General features: G+C 39.0%; 1 protein-coding gene across 1 annotated transcript in view; it reads right to left on the bottom strand.

Moving 5' to 3' along the window:
- Positions 1-3,073: 3,073 nt before the first annotated feature.
- Ntng1 (netrin G1) overlaps positions 3,074-18,766 on the bottom strand; it is a 330,833-nt gene continuing 315,140 nt past the window's right edge. The window contains exon 7 of the mRNA XM_051177690.1: positions 3,074-3,607. Coding sequence (XP_051033647.1) covers positions 3,369-3,607 — 239 coding nt within the window. The 3' untranslated portion in view covers positions 3,074-3,368. The remainder of the gene's footprint in view (positions 3,608-18,766) is intronic.

Below are 18,766 nucleotides of genomic sequence, written 5' to 3'. Positions count from 1 at the left end.
CAATTTAACATCCCACTTCAGAACATGGAGGTTTTATTCATGGTAGGTGTGAAGGAGATGAAAATAAACACTTGATTTTAGGGTTTCTATTTAAAAATTCTTAGACTCCAATAAAGTCATAGGTCCAGCAAAGGGCAAATGGGACACGCCAGAAATTACTTTATATCTTCTTCCAACCTGTTCTCAAGGCAGTGCACTGCCTTTGTACTGCCTGCCTTCAGGAGCACACTGTCCTGTGGGGATATCTAATTAGAGTGGATAACTGGGCCAAACCTAGAGGCAGGTGAAAGTGGCCCTTAGGCTGGGTGATAAGTCATTCTCACTTTGTGGTAGGTATGAGATATTTCTTAACTTGCTGTGAACAGCAACACTTTATACATAGCTGTCATTTTGCTCTCCCAACCCCCTTTTGAGTTTTACACACATCAATAGTGTGTAAAAGTAGGAGTGACGTTACTACTTTCTAGGACAATTGACAGATGAACTCTGTCATATAATAGTTGGCTAGCCCACCTTAAAGAACCTTATAGGAAACAAAGCAAAAGCTTGAACCTCAAATGTGGGCATGACTTAGTACACCCTATTTCCCTCAGCCCTGTCTCAGATAGAATATTCCAACTTGAAAGAATACTAGAAAGCAGCAGAGAAAATCCCATAGGCTGACATTTCTTCAAAAGAATTGACTTTTTAAAGAACCTGAGAATCCAGATTAAAAAGAACATTTCATTTACATTTGTTATATACCTAAAAGTAAATTTTTATTAAAAGTAGATCACATCACTCCAAGAAATTCAGAGAACTATATCTAAACACACTGAATGCAAGATATTCCTCATCAATTTAGATTCTGATAGCCTCATAAAAATAAAATGCAGATGAATTGATTGAAGTCAGGCCTCCATTAAATTTCAGAATTAGCTTTTGGAATCCCTTGGATAGAATTGTGCAGCGTCTGACTCCTGATCATCGTGACAGTGCTGTGAGTGCATAATGATAAAGTGCACGTTTCTGGAGCAAACAGAGTCTGCCTTTGGTTTGTGCTAATAAACTATAGGACAACTTAAACTCCATCTTAATATAAGAAATCCACCTCATTAGAAGTGATCTCACACTCTGTATGCTACCAGAATTTTCATGTGTATTCTTTGGTGAGCTGGAACTATAATTTTCTATTTATGCTTCTAATGTAAATCTGCCATTTCTGGTTGGCCACTCTGGAGAGAAGCCAAAGTGCTAATTTATTTCCATCTTTCCCTATTTCTTATATCAAAAGAGGTTGTTGGTTTGAATAACAAACATTCAATTGACTTGGACGTGGGATGGCAGGCAGAACAGGCATTACCTGCTTACCTTTTATTGCCTTCTTTGAATTGGCTTTTCTGGGAACAAAACCAATAAGACATGCTGTTCCTTCATCTAGTTTTGATTCGGGTTATTTATCAGAAGACATTTCCTCCCCCCTTGGTTCAGCAAAGACTGGCAGTAGGGCGAAGAATTCAGCCTGGAAAGAGGCTTCTGACCTAATACTGTCATAGGTTATTGTCCCACCAAGTCACGTAGGACTTCATTGTCCTTAAGCTGCTGGCTTAACCTCATAATTGTTTCTGATTCTAAGAGATGCTGCTGCTGACGCATTTGTCACCTGTGGGGTGGCAGTATGCTGGGATAGAATGTACACTGTTTCAGCCCTTCCAAAACTTTGCAGTGTTCCCCCCCACCGCCCAGCTCCCTTTGCTGTCTCATGCAGTAATTGGCCTAATAAAAGGCAGAAAGAAGAATTTATTACACCTTGGGCAGTACTTGAAACAGACTTTATTCTCAGGAACAGCAGTTATGTCTACTTGCTGCTGTATATTTTGATATTTCATTTAAATACTTAGAATATATTCAAAGTCAAATTGCTAATCACTCAATTTCCCTGCTGCTGTCCTGGTTCCCCAGGTGGCCTCTTATGATACTCCATGTAAACACTGTATTTGGAAGGATACATAGATCAGCATCCCTAGAGTCACATGATCACCATAAATCTGTGAAAATAGCATGACTTAAAAATAAAAGTCTCTTAGTACTCTGCCAACAGGCTTTGGCATAATCTTGGCAATCACTTAGACATTTCTTTCTGTCCTTTAAGTTATAATGTTTTCCCAGGTGGAAAATAGTCTCATATTTTGCAGACGTTGTCCAAGCTAGCGACCATCGATCCATCTTCCTGGGCTACTAAAGTCATCAGCTGACTGTGTTCAGTCCACGCGAAATCAGTGAAGTGTGAGTGTGAAACTGCTTGATAGTTAGTTGCTCCTTTCATCTTAAGAAACGGCAATACAAATTCCTGATATCATTTATGCAGGAATTTTTATTCTTTTAATCTTCCAGTGTTAAAGCAACAAGAAAACATTTAGAATGTCCTTTGGTGGAATCTTATTACACTTGCTATATATGTAAACTGATATTCTTTGATGCCAGCACGCTCGTTGCCCATACAGAGAAATCTCTGCACAATGAAACAAAACAAAACCAAAGAGGACAAAACTCAAATGTCAGTCTTTGCTGATTCGAATTAGATACATTAAAGGATTGTCTGGTAACATAAATCGTCAATAATACAAAAAATCTACATAGTACAGTATTTCAAGAAAAATAACTTCATTTGAATACAAAAGGATAGATACACTTTCTCTTTCCTCTAGCCACTCTTGTGAAGTGGGTGTGAACTGGCACTGGGATCTCAGTGCTGCTAAAATATACAGGGGTATGACTGGCTTGCATTTTTGAAGGGGGGTCTGTTACACGTGTGTATCACTAACATCAGACAAAGAAATCTTTCAACCAACAAGGGTTACAGAGCAACTTTCACTAAAGCACAGGTTGGAAGGGATTGGGGGAGAGGGGAGCTGAAGCAGGCCAATATGGCAGCTTGTAACAGATTTCCTTATACCCACAATGCACCTGACAGCAAAGAATGCTTCTATTTGGTTGGTCCACATACTGGGCAGAGCGGTACTAGGGTGCACCACAGTAGAGTAGCGAATGTTTTTTTGTTTTTTGTTTTGTTTTGTTTTAGGTTGGTTGACCAGTTTGTTTTTGTCTTTCCTTTTGGGGGCGCTCTCACAGCCTTTCCAATCCGCAATCGGCTCTGCAGCTGGCAATGAGATTTGCAATGATATTAGTAACAGCTGCCAATTCCTCTGGAGTCAGTGATGAACAGTCTTGACTCTGATGTGCTGTCCGGGTCTGAGAGATATGGCTTAGTTCAGTTAGGCCCTCTTCGTTTGTACACTGTATTGGAGTGGGTGTGCATGTTTTCTCTGTTAGTAGCAATCGCTTGGGTTGTGTTTGCTTCCCCACAGCACAGGCCTTAGGGAGGGCTTCTATGGCCCGTATAACACCAGGGGAATGGCTGTCCCCAGCAGCAGGGTCAGCAGCAGTAGTGCTGGGGAGCCCCGCTGGGGTGCTCCCTGGCCGGAGTCAGAGCCACAGCTGCCTGCCTCTTCGCACCGCAGCTTCTCACAGAGGATGCCAGTATAGGCAGCTGGGCACAGGCAACGCACATTGTTGTGGCAGGTCCCTCCATTCTGGCAGTGCAGGAGCTCATTGTCGCAGACATTAGCTGCAGAACGAGGGGAGGGACGGAGAGGGGAGGAGAAGCAGAATCAATTTAAGTTCATCTGAAACATCATGTTTTCAGCTTTAAAAAAGAAATTCTCTATTGATCTTGTGTTCCCCCTTCCCTCCATAAACTAAGCATGTGACTCCAATTTCCAAACAAATGTATTTGGCTGCCTTTGTTTTGCTCATATTAAGCCCTTTCACATATTTTTTTTTTCTTTCTTTCCCTTTTTTCCTTGCAATTTTGGTTATTTACCAGTTCAGGCTATCGAATTCTAAGTAATGCAATGCTCCTGGTTTGGAAATTCTTATGTACCTGGGGCGTGTAGTGACCTCCTAGTTTTTAAAGGACAAGTGCCTGATACAAGAATGCAGAACCTTGAAGTCAGATGAGTGGTCTTTAAAATGCAAAGCAGTGTTGCTAAAATGACCCACAACCTCTAAGGTCAGGACATCCATCGTCCCTGCACCAATTCCAGCCTTTTCGTGCATGCAAAGAGGCCACAAGGAAGCAGGGGAATGCAAGCTTGGGATGTGAAGAGAGTAGCATGCTCCAGGCAGGTGACACGACAGCCAGATGGGAAGAGGGAAAGCTTGTTTCATGGGAGGCATGTGAGAAAGAGCAGTCACATTTGTCCCTGACAGCCCATTAGGGTTTTTATTGCTTTGTAAATATGGGAAGTAGAGCCCAAGGTTACCTTGATTTGGGAACAGTAATAAATGCAACGGTGAAACCCTGATTACCAAAATTTCATTACATCCATCAAGGAATAGAAGCAGGCTGGAAAATCAAGCAGCAGCTCATGGCTAAAATTCATTCACAGCCTCTGCCACAGAACTTTCACCTCTAATAATTTCTCATATCTTCAAAATCCCGATATCCTCATTAATTCAATGTCTTGTATTCTCTTAGATAATCAAGGTTTCACTGATTTAGCAGAATATTAAATAGAACCCAGGGAAATTAACACAACAACAAAGAATAAGAGAGCCAAGAACAAACGCTTTAGCAACATATGCTGCTTAAGCACTTAACACATAGACCACTCTGGACAGAGGGCTGGGCACAGAGCAGAAAAAGGAGCTTTTCATAAATTATAACAGATTTTATTCAAATAAAATGTCATGACCCAATTTCTCCAAAGATGTCACATATATTCATAACACACACACACACACACACACACACACACACACACACACACACCACAATGGTGCTAATAAATATAAAGCATTTTTACCAAATTCCCATCCTCCAAGTAGTAACTCAGTAGATAGCATTTGCTTTGTGCATTAATCATACTCAATACTCATGTAGTCTTGAAGAGGATCTTTGTCCACACACATAAGCATATGAATGCTCTTATGTACGAATGGGTTGAGATGACTCTGGGCATTCACAGAGGTAATAATAAAATGCCCAAACAGTCAAGTGTGACTACAGTCTTCAACATTCCAGGGAGACATAGAAGACAGGTGCATAGTACATTGGTGCAATTAGCACTAGTAAATCATTCATGTTTGAAATGCTGATACACAAAGCATTATATATCAGCACATGGATTATAAGCATCAAGCATACAAGCTGCCTTTCAGGCTTATATTGAACCCAAATTATGTTATTTTATCAGTCATTATTTTGACATGAAAAGATCTGTACCTATGAAGCAAGGTTCCCAAGCACAGGGTGATTAGCTTCTTGAATAAAACAGATAAAAGACCTTTTTAAAAATGTCCATTTGGAAAGTATACAAAGGTATTTAGGATTTTATTTTGCTTATACTTCAAGAAATATCTGTTTAATTGGGGCAACATGGAATAAACAGATACAAGTAACCATTTCCATTTAAAGTTAAAGATTCTGATCATTTCTTGTTGTAGGCAGCACATTGCAGAATGGGATATTTCCTTTAATTTGGGTACTAGACATAGGGAAATATCTGTTCCATCAATATCGATAATTGCTTGCCTTGAATAATTGAGAAGAAATCAATAGTTAATTAAATATCACTCCCCTCTTTTTTGCGAAGCTATTTTTCTTCCTCTAGGACTTGAATGTAAAGCAGCTGTTGAGCAGAGGTTTCTTTTTTCTGAGAAGCCAGTGATTAAGTTAAAATTCAATACCTTCCCCACATGTAAATAATCTGCCAGTTGATTTGGATGGTTGTGAGAAATTTAATAAATACACAAGGAACAGATGTAGCCTGGGATTAATCATCTCATGGACTGGGGGCATATATCTTGGGTAATATATAAACAGGAAAAAATGGAACCTAGCATACATTTCATTATTTTAGAATTCACTATAAAGCATGTTACATTTGGGGTATTGATGGTGCCCCCATATCGTGCATACAGTTCCATCTAATGGCTGGAATCACATGCTAGAAATGTATTTAAATCTAAGTGCATTTCTTACCTGATGCTTATAACCTCATGCTCCATCTTCATGTCATTTAGTACAAAAATTCTGTTGATTAATGAACAAACTAGATGGTTAAGTATCAATGACTTCTTATTCAGCATGTAAAATCTTGTACTAAACACCATGGAGACAATAAAAATAAATACAAAATATGGTCTCTGTTCTCATAGAATTCTACTTTACTTAGGGAGATGAAATATATTCTAGAAGCGATCTAGTACTGATTTCATTAAAACATTGTTATTAGTTTCATATGCCTCAGTCATTTGCCTGTGCCTAGCATCCTGCTATGTTTTGTGGTTATCACTAACTGCCATAAAGGAGCTCACAATTTGGTGGAAAAATCACTGAACACAATCAGAGATATTCAGACACGGTATAAAAAGGCCACAAAGTAACTATTTCCAAAGTGTTAGGCGAACACAAATGATGTTGTTCATATTTTGGAGATTAGAAAAAATTATAGAAAAGTAGTTGTATTTGAACAAAGGTGCCCACAAGGCAGATACTGGTCAAAGAACCTTGTAAATGGAGATACTGTGTGAGTTAAAACAAAGAGATATAAAGGGGCCATGCAGGCTATTAAGAAATTATCTTTGAACACTGATTCATCTCTCTGATTTTACAGTAAAAACCTTACAGATCATCTGCTGGATTCCACCAACTATGGATCTCAGGGAACAGAGAAGGGAGGAGGGATGTAAAGATATTTCTGTCTTCCTACTTAATGGCTTGTCTTAAGAGTACTGCCCAGCAATGGGTCTTCGTCTCAGTTTGCCCTTTCTAATCTTTACTCAGAACCAGCTCCTCACTGAGCCTTGGAGATTCCTGCACCACCCAGGTAGCATATCTCCAAGGGACCACTGCAGGTATAGGCAAGCATCATTCCTTTCCAGAGATGTAGTTCTGAGGTAGATAAAGTCTCTCATCTACACTATTAGTTTCTGGAAAGCCTTCTTTGTTGTAATTTCTCAACCCCTGAGTGATAGCTACTAACTGCACAAGCAGTTACTGTCCAAGAGCTACTTTGGTGTCATGTTCTCATTTTTAGTTTTTCAATACTTCTTATCCCATTTCTTTAAATAATATTTCCCTGTTGAAATACCTAAAATAGCTTATTTTCTGACAGGAGCTTGACGAAGAGACACAAAGTTTATCTCAGTGAATGATGAGTGGGTTGTGCTTGGAAGGCTGGATGCATATAGAAGAAAGCAGGATAGAATGCTAGGAGCATTCTGGTTGTGTTTGTTTTATATATATACACTGTAGAGTTTGGAAAGTAGGCAATGGGAAGCTGATAAAGGTGAATGAGTCATCTGTAGTTTTGAAGGAAAAAAGAAAAATAAAGCTAACCAAAGATAGACTTGTGAAAAGGATACCAGATCCTCAATAGAATGGGCTGGGGCTAGTTTGGAGCAATGGAGAAGAGAAGGGAGGGGACATCTGAAGGCAGTTTGCATAACAAGTATGAGTGATTTTAAGGTTACATTTGAGTATATAAATAAGCCACAAAGAAATTTATTTACGAAAATCACTAAGAAAGTAAGTTAGATAAGTGAATGAATATTTGGGGACTTATTGACTTTGTGGAGTCTGTAAATTCTTCTAGAATATTTTGCTGTTTGTTGGGAAAATTACTTCAAGGTTCAGGGGGAAGTTCATTATGGAGATGTAGATGTGTAACATGGATGGTAAATGTCATTGTCATCAAACACAAAGTACACAGTCCCGTGGAGGAAGAATATCAACCAGGTCAAAATGAGGAGTGCCTGAGTCTCAGCCTTATGCAGGGAAAGCAACATCATGAAGAATGGTTGGAAGAAAACTGTCAACAAAATGCAGTGGTCACATAATAGGAAAATAATCATAAAAATATTCTGCTGTTATGGAAGAGCATTTATGAATTAACATGATGAAGTGGAAGAATAGGAGAAGAAAGGCACGTTGAATTTGGCAGAGCAAATGTGTAAGTAAGTCTGGACTGACTGAGTCAGCCAGAAAGGGTTTTGGGATGATTACAAAAAGCACTTGGAAAATTGGAGGAAACAATTTATGGAAGTCCTTGAACATAAGTTGATAGGAGTAGGTCCCAATATTTTGGAGATATGACTCCAAGAAGATATTAGGTAGTGACTAGAGTTTATTTATAACTGAATAGGGATAGCATGACATAGATGTGTAGAGGCCATGGATGCTGTCCAGTGTCCTGTAAAGGCTGGGACAGCTTCCTCTTCCACCAACAAGGAATTATTCCTCAATTAATGTAAAGGGTAATAACGCGGTAAAATAAGGATCAGGATAAACAAATAGACCTCCTTCCACAGGTCACTCCACCCATGGCTCCACCCCAAATTGGCGTGGTCAGTGCCACAGAACTATCTCACTACAGGGTAAAATAATGATGTTCTGGATCACAGTATAATCATTTCAATGAAAGTAAACAGCTGTCCTTGATGTCCATTGGGAAAAAGAGTAGGAAGGAGGATTGTCAGTTTTCAGATGAAGAGTCCATTGGAATTAAAGAAACTGCAAGTAGGTAGGTCAAAAACATTAGTGCAAATTGCCTGAATACTGTACACAGTGAAGAGAACACAGTTATCCTTGTTATGTGATTTGTTCTTTGCTCAGATTGAAGCAGCTATACCAGCACTCATAGCCACTTTGCAACCCATCTAGAAAGAATCTAGATGAGGAAACTCTTATCAGTTTAGAGTAGAACTTGAATGGAAATCCTTGCAAATTGCATGTCATATGAAAGGGAGGGGTCAGGAGAAACACAGTGAACAGTATCAGTCAGCACAGTGGTTTGCACTCATAGATATGGCTGACTCCAGGTCCAGGAACTATGGATTCACTACTTAAAACAGCAATTTCACATTACATTTTCTAACTAATGAGGTTTCAAACCACACTGATGGGACAGAGGTATCTGTTAATAGAATTTCTGAATTGCTCCAAATTTAGAGTTCTACTGAAATAATGGAAGTCCAAATTCAAATCATCTCACACAAAAATAAAAGGAGAAATGCCAAAGGTCTAGGCTCAGAATGAAGAACACATCGACATCTATAGTGTCATTTCTGTCTTCCCAGACAAAGGAGACTGATAATAGTTTCAAAGTTTGACTCCTTCAAAACTCGTAGTGAAATTTAGTTGACCTTGTAACATTCTTAGGAAGTAGGACCTTTCAGAAGTATTATCGGGAATGATGGAATAAATGGGCATTTTTCTTTCTATCATCTAGTGCCTTCCAGCAGTTTATAATAATACACTAGAACTTTATTATAAAACAATAGAACTTTAGCTCTTAAATAGCTGTCATTATAAATTAGTCTGTGCCATTCTGTTATGGTAACACGAAATGAACTAAAATCAAGTGTTACTATTTAATCACTCTTTTGCACTGAACTCTAGAATCCCTTTCATCACAAAGTCCTACAGTGGCATGAGAATGAACACCCCAGTACAATGTCCATGTGCTTTCTGTTCTATACCGCATGAAGTTGTAGTTTAAAGAGATAACAGGAGAATTTCACCCAACATGTGACTTTCAGATATATCTCTATTTGGCGCTCTTCTATATGGATCAGCTTCAAATTGAATTTAGTTGGTGACATTTACTTTAAGTTTATCTAGACATTTTTTATTGTTATTAACTGTAAAGGGGTGTCTTATCTCAGTAAACAGGAGGCTTCATATTTAAATCCTTCACTCCCTCATATAACCTTTGACCCAGGATTGATGTGAATATTTATTTGATATATACAATTCCTTTTGTTATGGTAAAGGTAAAATCTGACTCAGATACAGAAAAAGCTGATACACCTTTGGTAATATCTAGAGTTTCCTTTACTATATTTTCCATTTACTGTTGATAAGAATAATTTATGACATGGCCAATATAGTGCCACATGACCTGTTAGCTTTCTGATGCACCAGTATTTGCAATGCTTTCAACAGGTGTGCCCGAGATAATCAGAGGACAATAGCAGGTAAGGCTGTATTAATGTGGGACTGTAATAGCATTGTGTGGCCAGAAGCTGAAGTGTGGAGTCTTATTGGAAAGGCTGAAGTTGGCAGGGTATTAGGTTAGCACTACTCACAGCATTGGTAAGCGGGCCACAAAAGCAGATGAACAAGCTCTCAAGATTGCCATGACTTATAAATCTGCTCTAGATTTCATAGGGAGACAGTAGGAACAAATACTATTTCCTCTGCTATTCCTGTTTTTTTTCAGTACCTTGGATGAGGAAAGCAAGAAGGAAGACACTAAATTATTCAGAATTATTCAGGGATTCAAGGTTTTGTTTTTTTTATTATTTTTGTGGGGAAGGTTTGGTGTGTGTGTGTTGGGCATGTAGGTATGCATTTGTGTGTGTGTGTGTATGTATATATAAGAGAATGTGATATGTGACTGTGTGCAGGTGTTTGTATATATATATATATATGTGTATGTGTGTATTTACATAATCATTTATGTGTTTAAGTATGTGGAGGTTTTTGAACATTATATCTAACATCTCTTCCTAAATAGCAAACTATTTTCAAAATATGACTTACAAAAATCTTGATTTCTTTCCTTCTATTAGTCTTTCTGGACCATGTCAAAAATCAGACCGAGAAATTGCTCCCATATGTTGTTTAAAGAGGGCAGCAGCCAGGACTTAGTGTCATTCCTTGTCTTATTCATTTTTCCTTTAGAAACAGAATGGGTCACTTATTCCCTTATGGTCACAATGATCTATTGCATTACCAAAGAGATGCTTCCCTTCTCTGTTTGTTTAGTTCAAAGCTATACATTTAGGCTGGCCCTGTCCCTGAGCTGCTGCTATGCTTGAGCAATGCTGGGTCTGTATTTATAGACTTGAAAGTGTCTCTTTTTGGCTTTGCCTCCTATACTTCAAGGAATCGATGCAATGTGTTGCCATGACAGCTTTCCTTGATGGCTGTATTAATAAAGTGACCTCTACCTTCACCACCTGAACCGAGCCCAGGATCGCGGAGGGAAAGATGTTGCGAATTGTTCCCATCCTTTGCAAAGAAACGTCAAAGAGTGAATAACCTCCAGCAAACGGGGTAATAACAAAGGCATGGGTACTGCACTGAGGACTCATTCAGGCAGCAGGGAGCTGAAGAGCTGTGATTATGACCCATTTACACAGCCTTTGTGCTGTTTTACTAAGTTGTGAGCAAGACAGAAAATAGACCATGCATGTTAGATTCTGAGGTATGGGAGAAACTTTACAAAAATGTAGAGGAGTTTGGCGGGGGAGGGGGGAAAGTTGTAGGCACACAAAGTGTACTCCTCATCCTTTACTCCCATGTGCCCATGAAAGATGGTATGTTATGGCAGGGAAATTGTAGAGCCATTAATCCTGAAGTCTGGTTTTGAATAGAAGCTGGCTAATGACATCTGTCCATCCATCTTTTAACCAGACACTTTTCTGGTTTTGAACACATAGTTGGTCAGACCAGCATACTGATATGTATGCATGCATGTGGCTTGTCATTTGATGATGACTATAGCATTAGGCAAAATTAGCTTTTCTAAACTCCCCTGGGTATTATTTTTATGATTAATTTTTAGGGGCGTGTGTGTGTGTGTGTGTGTGTGTGTGTGTGTGTGTGCATGCGCACACATATGTGTGCAGAAGCTAGAGGACAATCTTGGATGTTGTAACTCAGGCATCATCCACCATAATTTTTTTCTTTTAAGAGAGGATTTCTCACTGTCCTGGAACTTTCAAGTATGCACTGCTAACTTGCCAGGTAGTGCAGAGATCTGCTTTCCTCTGCCTCCCCAACAGAGGATTAACAAGCATGTATTACAATGTCTATTTTTTTTGGGGGGGGGGAGATTGGCAAGGGGAATGGATTATGAGGATGACATTCAGATCATCAGACTTGAAAGGCAAGTGCTTTGTTAACATATCTGCCTCCCCAGCCCTGGATGACAATTATTAATAAGAAGCCTATCACTGCAAGGAGAAAATAATTAGGAATTTCTGCCTCATTTGATAAGACGTCTGAGGACTGCTATAACTGTGTAACTCTGTGTATTTTGATGATAGAGTGGTGACTACTTTCATCTGGTTTGTTTTGCCTGTCAGCCTAGGTTGGTGTCCCATGGAAACAAGACAGTGCTTGTCTCACACATATACTAAAAGCATAAGGTAGGGTGAGGAAAATTAAATGCTGGATTCAAGACTCATTTCTGTGGTTAATGTGGTGGGTGAACTTGTGGAAATCACTTAACCTCTTGGTGCTCTCTTTCCTCGATTTTAAAGCAGAGATAATAGCACCTGTTCTGTCTTCCCATCTCAAGTTGTTGGGAGGCTGGAGATGAAGTATATAGAAATGTTCTACACAGGACAAAATATAACTTAAGTAGGCTTTGCTAGTGTTCTGTTCCCTCTTCAGCCTCCTTAAGATTAGAAATTCAGGGTGGATGAGCCAAGAGCTAATTCTTCAGGGTAATGAATTCTTCATAGCTCCAATCCAAAACCAAAACAAAACAAAAAAAAAAAAAAAAAAAAAAAACAAAACCTGAAGTGAGGATAGTGAATGCCCTCCCTTGAAGGCAGCATCTGCATATGTTCTGTGGATATGAATCTCGAGACAGCCTGGAGTCAAAGCATGTGGTTGGTGAACATTTGTATTCAATTGCTGTGTACTCCACAGACTTGCAAGGTCACTTTGGAATGGCAGTGCCCATTCTCTCAGAGGTGATGTGTGCTCATCCGTGTCAGTCACTATTCAGAAATTGTGGTCTTTTTCCAGAGGAGTGAGTATGAGGAGTGGGGGATGAGTGGAGAACCACCAACCTGCTTCTCCCACTCCCCAAATCACCTTCGCCTCTTTAATGTTGAAGGTTAGAGAGAATCAGGTACAGACTGAAATAGCAGACTGAAATCTGGAAGTCATCATGTGGGAAGACTCCCTATTGCTTGTTTTTAACCTGTGCTCCTGTCTGTTCCCTTTAGGAACATAGGTGGTACAAGCATGGCCCTCATGTGACAGCATCCAGTCTGCTTGTTTTCAAAGTAACAAATCCAAGGAATGGGGCCGAAGGGCCTGTCAGGAACAGTGTGGAGGCTGTCAGCTCAGTGGTCAGACATGGCTCATCTTCTTAATCAGGGACAGCAGGTTCTGACCCGAGGGAGCAGCCATCCTATTGTTGTTCATCTATTATCAGAGCACTTCTTATGGGAGTGATGTTTTCTCTTGTTCAGCCAAGGAAAATGCTACTTACAACACCATAAAAAAGCCACATTTTTTTTAAAGAAGACATATCTACAGGCCATAGTATCCCATTAGGTGTGAAAGAGATGACAGGGAACTCCAATGTGGGAGGAAGAAGCACCGGCTAAATACCTTAAAGGCTTTGGCTTTATAGCATGCAAAAACCTCAACTTATGTTGAGAAAGAATTAATTCACTGCAAATCCTACAAGCCTAAGGCTGGACACCTTTCTCAAAGTGATCATTAATGATGTATTGAAATCCTATTTAGGTCAACACCTTCAGACACAGAGACAGGTAAGGTGCTTGTAAAGACTGTCCTGAAAATTCACAGATTTTCTCCTTTGGTATCAGAAGACACACTTTTCTCATTTAATGAAAAGGTGCAATCTCTTCTCTAGGCTCAAGGTGAAAGATGGCTGTTATTGGAGGCATATTCACACACAAGGGCAACGCACATCCAGGAATAGATTATCCTTCCCAAGTACAAGTCATTATGTCAGGAGAAAAGCAGGTGCAGGCTGTTTATTCATGATGAGATGTTCATCCATGGTCTGCTCCATAAATGGAGATCTGTACCTTTCATATCTTATATAAGGAAAGTCCTAGCAAAAAATTGTGATAACTTATAACCAAATATGACTCATGTTTATCTCTGGCTGTTGAGAATGAAATTGGTTTCTATCAATTTAAATTCTATTTTATACTATTTTGTTCTTTATAAATTGCTCAGAAGAAATATATAATATTTTGAAAATACAGATGTATATATGCACACATATGTATATACATATATGTGTATATGTATATACACATATGTGTGTGTGTTTCTTACCAGTTTACATATTCAAAAGAATGTATTGATTTTTTTTTGAGAAAGGTATAATTTACTTAAATGCTCAAAGCAACTCAATTCAGAAATGAATCCTGCCATCACATTCTACAAAATTTAGAATTTGTGATATTAATATATATTTCTAGTAATTCTGCCAACAAATAAAAGATTCAGAGACTGACACTGGGGTACAAGCTTCAAGCTGAAGATCAGGAAAGCAAAGCAGCTGGTCACTAGCTCTTACTCTACCTTATACTGAAATGTGATCCTGGCTCCACCAAACCTCAGACTGTAACCTTTCCTCAGTGTGACTGGAGAATCCTGAGACTTCAGTGTCTTCCTATCCTCCTTGTGCTGAAGAATGAATCCCTGATACTGCCTACTGAAGACCATGTTCCTATCTTTTATACCCCTCTAGTTCTGGGATTAAAGGTGTATGATTGATCCCAGGTGCTGAGATCATCTTTGTGTGATCTTTCTCTTTAGGACTGATTGGATCAATCTTGCGTAGATATGGGCGGCCTTGGATTCACAGAGATCTGTCTACCTCTTAATCCTGTGTCCTAGGATTAAAGGTGTACACTACCACCTCCTAGCTTCTGGCTTCTAGGATTAAAGGTATGTACTACCACTTCCTGAACTCTATAGCTTGTGGGTGGCTTTGTTTTCTGAATGTTCAGTCAAGCTTTAATAAATCATAAATAATATTTCACCACTTTAAATGACCCAAAACATCTCATAAAATGAGTGAGTTTCTACATGATCCTATACTTATAACAAACACTGGCTTCTTTTACCAAGAATCCCACAGTCACTGGAAAGAAGGGAACCAGCAGAACTTCCTGAAACCAATGGCATCTGAAGACAGATGTCCATTTTTTTTGATAATAAATGAAGACATAAGCAAATGGTTAGACATTGTTGTCTTTGAAGATGAAGCCACAGTCATCATTGAGATGGAAAATCCTACCACTTTTCCAGGTAGGAGTCACAGTTGAACTAACTTCAAGAAAATGAACCTCTTTCACAAAGCTTGATACTTTCTTGCTACCTGTTTCCTGTTCAGTGGTTGTATCATGATGCAGAATTAACTCAGGCACTAATTTGATGCTCAATAAATATTTATTAAGTAAGCACATAAAATTTGTACAGCTTTCCCCCTGCCTCTTTATGAATGTGTATGCCTATCTATTTTTAGTGAGCAGATAGCATGTTAGCTATTAAGACAGATAAGCAAGGAAGTGAGCAGACACACACTCCTGCATATGGAAAGAATAAAGGTCAGAGGGCAAGAAATAGAAGGAAGATTTCCTTGATGAGTATGACTTCATTTTAGTCACATGGAGTAGGAGCTAGGCCTATTTAATAAAGCTTGTGTGAGAAGGCAGTCACAGGGTGCTTTGAGGGAGGAGTGTGTGAAAGATTGATGGAGCATGGAAGAGGCAAACCAGGGACATATGGGAAAATCACTTGAAGGTGTCTATCACTCCAACTCTGGCTGGATACCATGATGTGTTAAAGGTTACCATTTATTTGTTTTTCAGGAGAAAGCATTAACAATAGGAGGAGAGGGATGTGTATTAACTTCCTTTGAGGATCCAAAATATACTTGGGAAAGGGGTGGGAGTGAGGGGAAAGACAAAGGATGGCTAATGTTTGGAGATGAGGGACCAGTACCATTCCTTTCACTTTCCATTAAGCAAAACACATTGTTTTTTTTTTTTTTTTTTAATTTTTTTCAATCCCAGTTCTCTCTTCCTCTCTCCCATGCCTCTAAGTTAAGGGTGTATCCCTCCATGGGGGATGTGCTACCAAATTCTTTTTGTGCACCAGGGATACATCCTGGTTCCATTGTCAGCAATGCCTTAGACTGCCCAGGCCTTCTAAGTGAAACCCATGTTCAGTGGATCTGAGTCGGTTCAATGCTGGTTTCCCAGCTATCAGTCTAGGGGTCCATTAGCTCCTCCTTGTTCAAGTCAGCTATCTCTGTGGGTTTCTGTAGCCTGGTCTTGTCTTGCCTCTCTGCACCATTTGGGCTCAGTGTTTAGCTGTGGGTGTCTGCTTCTGTTTCCATCAGCTACTAGATGAGGACTCTATGATGGTGGATAAGTTATTATTATGCCTAGAGCACTCAGAGCATTGTGAGCAATGTGATGGGGGAGAAGAGGGGTCTCTGAGGCCTTGAAGGAACTTGGTAACTTTTTTTGTTTGTTTTCCAATTGGGAAAGTGACTAGTTAAATTTGGAGCACAGGCTAAAAGTCTAGATATAGTCACTTTATGTTAGGGTAGGAAAGAAGTGTGGACATGTTATAGGGACATCATAAGCACGGGCAAGATTTTGTACTGAAACAGTGCAGGAATTATAATAAATAATCTATATAAATCCATGCTGTTCTGAATACAAATTTATAAGTTTTTGTGCATCCTGAAAAGGAGGCAGAGAACCTACCATATGCCTTGGATGCCAGCATTAAGAAACACAAGTGTATAGGGCTGAAAATAGATAATCGTGTCATTAATTCCTCTGTGTGTGTGTGTGTGTGTGTGTGTGTGTGTGTGTGTGTATGTGTGCATTGTTGTTGTGTTTTAAAGACAGAATTTCAATGCCTTTGAGTGTTTTATAAATTATAATTTAAGATTCCTTTTTGTCAAACTATAGCCAAATGTCCCCTTAGAGACTTTTTTTTACGATGTATACTTGGCAAGGGAGTTCTAAATAGGGTCTAAGTCCTCTTATAATTTCTAAATAGAAAGGATATTCAAGTATAAAAAAATAGTTACAGAAATCACATGTTAGTAACTTTTCTTAATGATACTTTTCTCTGGGAATCACTCCAAGTTCACTCTTTTCTGCAGCGGCCTGGCTGTCACCATAGCCACCTCCTGACAATGTCAAGCTAAGTCCTGAGAGGTGATTTCATAATGTCAGGATGAAACAAAGCCATTTCTTTGTTAATGCCAATGTCAAAGCAAAACGAATTGCTGTCAATAAATTCAAGGTGAGGAAAACAGCATTATGGAATCAAGAGAATGTGCAAAATGATGACAGGACTCATTTAGGGATGCCTGACTCTGAGTGAAAATGATTGCTAATTTCAAAAAATGCATTTGCCACTGCACTGGAGTCCAAACATTTAATTTTTCTAAAATACATTCCTGAGGTTAAAGAAGGACACAGAGGTGACAATTATGGATGAGTCCTAAGCAAATCTTTCCAGTGATGTTAGTGTCAATCTCAGCAGCTCATGTTGTCCTTTCACATCTACAAATTCCAGAGACATTCACATTTCAAAATGTAAAGCTTAGTATTTAATTGCTTATGAATGTGGCATCCAAACATACAGGTTTAAATGTGAACATCATTACGTGAGACTCCATTTGGGATTAGTGATGCCTCCCCTTTTCAAGCCATTTTCTATGGCTATTGTGAACAGGAAGAATCACTTAAGTGGTGATTATCTTAAATTGCTTGTAACTTCCAGGCATCATTCTAAGTCCTACAATCAAAAGAGAGACCCTGAGAGCCAGGGAAACAGTGTGAATTATGATGAGTGAGGGTCCTTCTGTCTATGTAGGTAAAGCAACTTCATGGAATGTGGACTTGGTGTCTTCCAGTTCTCTTTTGTCATTAATAAATACTAGCTTTCTTAATATCTGATAAGCTCTTGCTAATTTGAAAACAGAAAAAAAAGAAAGAAAAAAGAAATTTTTCATTCACTTCTACAATTCCTTCAGTGACATAATTGTTTACCCATTGAAGATTGTTCATTTTTCTTTAAGTGGGAGAAGACCCCACAAAAGCCCCCACTTAAGAAAAAAGTTTCATGGGATGTTAAATAAGCTAGTGAGTTATGCTAAAACATCCTCACTTCATGCAATAGAACTTTTAAACAAACTGAACTTCGAGCAGGAGATCGAAGAGTCTGTGAAATCCTGGCCCAGCTGGTTAAGCAAAAGGTGTGAAGTATGACCCAAGAGGGGCAAAGGCATCTCTAAGCTCTTCCTAAGCAGATCCAAATTGTGGGGTTCTAGGAGGTGGGGGAGATATTTCAATGAATAAAATGTGACTGTCAAGAAGTGTGTGAAAGCTGTGCCTTTGGGGACATTAGATTCAGATATGGGAAGAGAAAGGTAATGGATTGGTTTAGATACAATTGGGAGGCTGCGTGCATTATTTAAAGCACAGAGAAAAGTTGTTGGAGTTTCTGACTAAAGCAGATGAAGCCTTACCAAGGTTAGGGTAAGCACAGATGAACAAAATTTGGGTGGAGTCGGGGAAGAGCTGTCACAGGAGATGTTTAAAATACCTTGTTCTATACTCTTTTGCTTTCTTTCACACTCATTTTTCTTATGTTTTGAATTTATTGCCCTAATAAGACTAATGAGGGTTTCCTAAAATGTAAACTGCATGAAGATAATGAATATGCTTGTTGTGGTTTTCGGCATGCAATGCTCAGAACAGCACTTTGTAACAGACTGTGCTCAATGAATATCTGAGTATTTTTGAGTGAATGAATAAATGAAATATATAGAAAAAATCACATATTCCATATCCATCGCTTCCTTTTTGCTTCTAAAATAGCTTCCCAACTGTGTCTGTTCTTTGCCCCTAAATTAAATTGCACAGAAGCACTACAGCCAGATTGCGTTTCCCCAGA

Source organism: Phodopus roborovskii, unplaced genomic scaffold, assembly GCF_943737965.1.
Source record: "Phodopus roborovskii unplaced genomic scaffold, PHOROB, whole genome shotgun sequence".
Classification (NCBI taxonomy): domain Eukaryota; kingdom Metazoa; phylum Chordata; class Mammalia; order Rodentia; family Cricetidae; genus Phodopus; species Phodopus roborovskii.
This window is presented reverse-complemented; position numbering and strand designations above follow the sequence as displayed.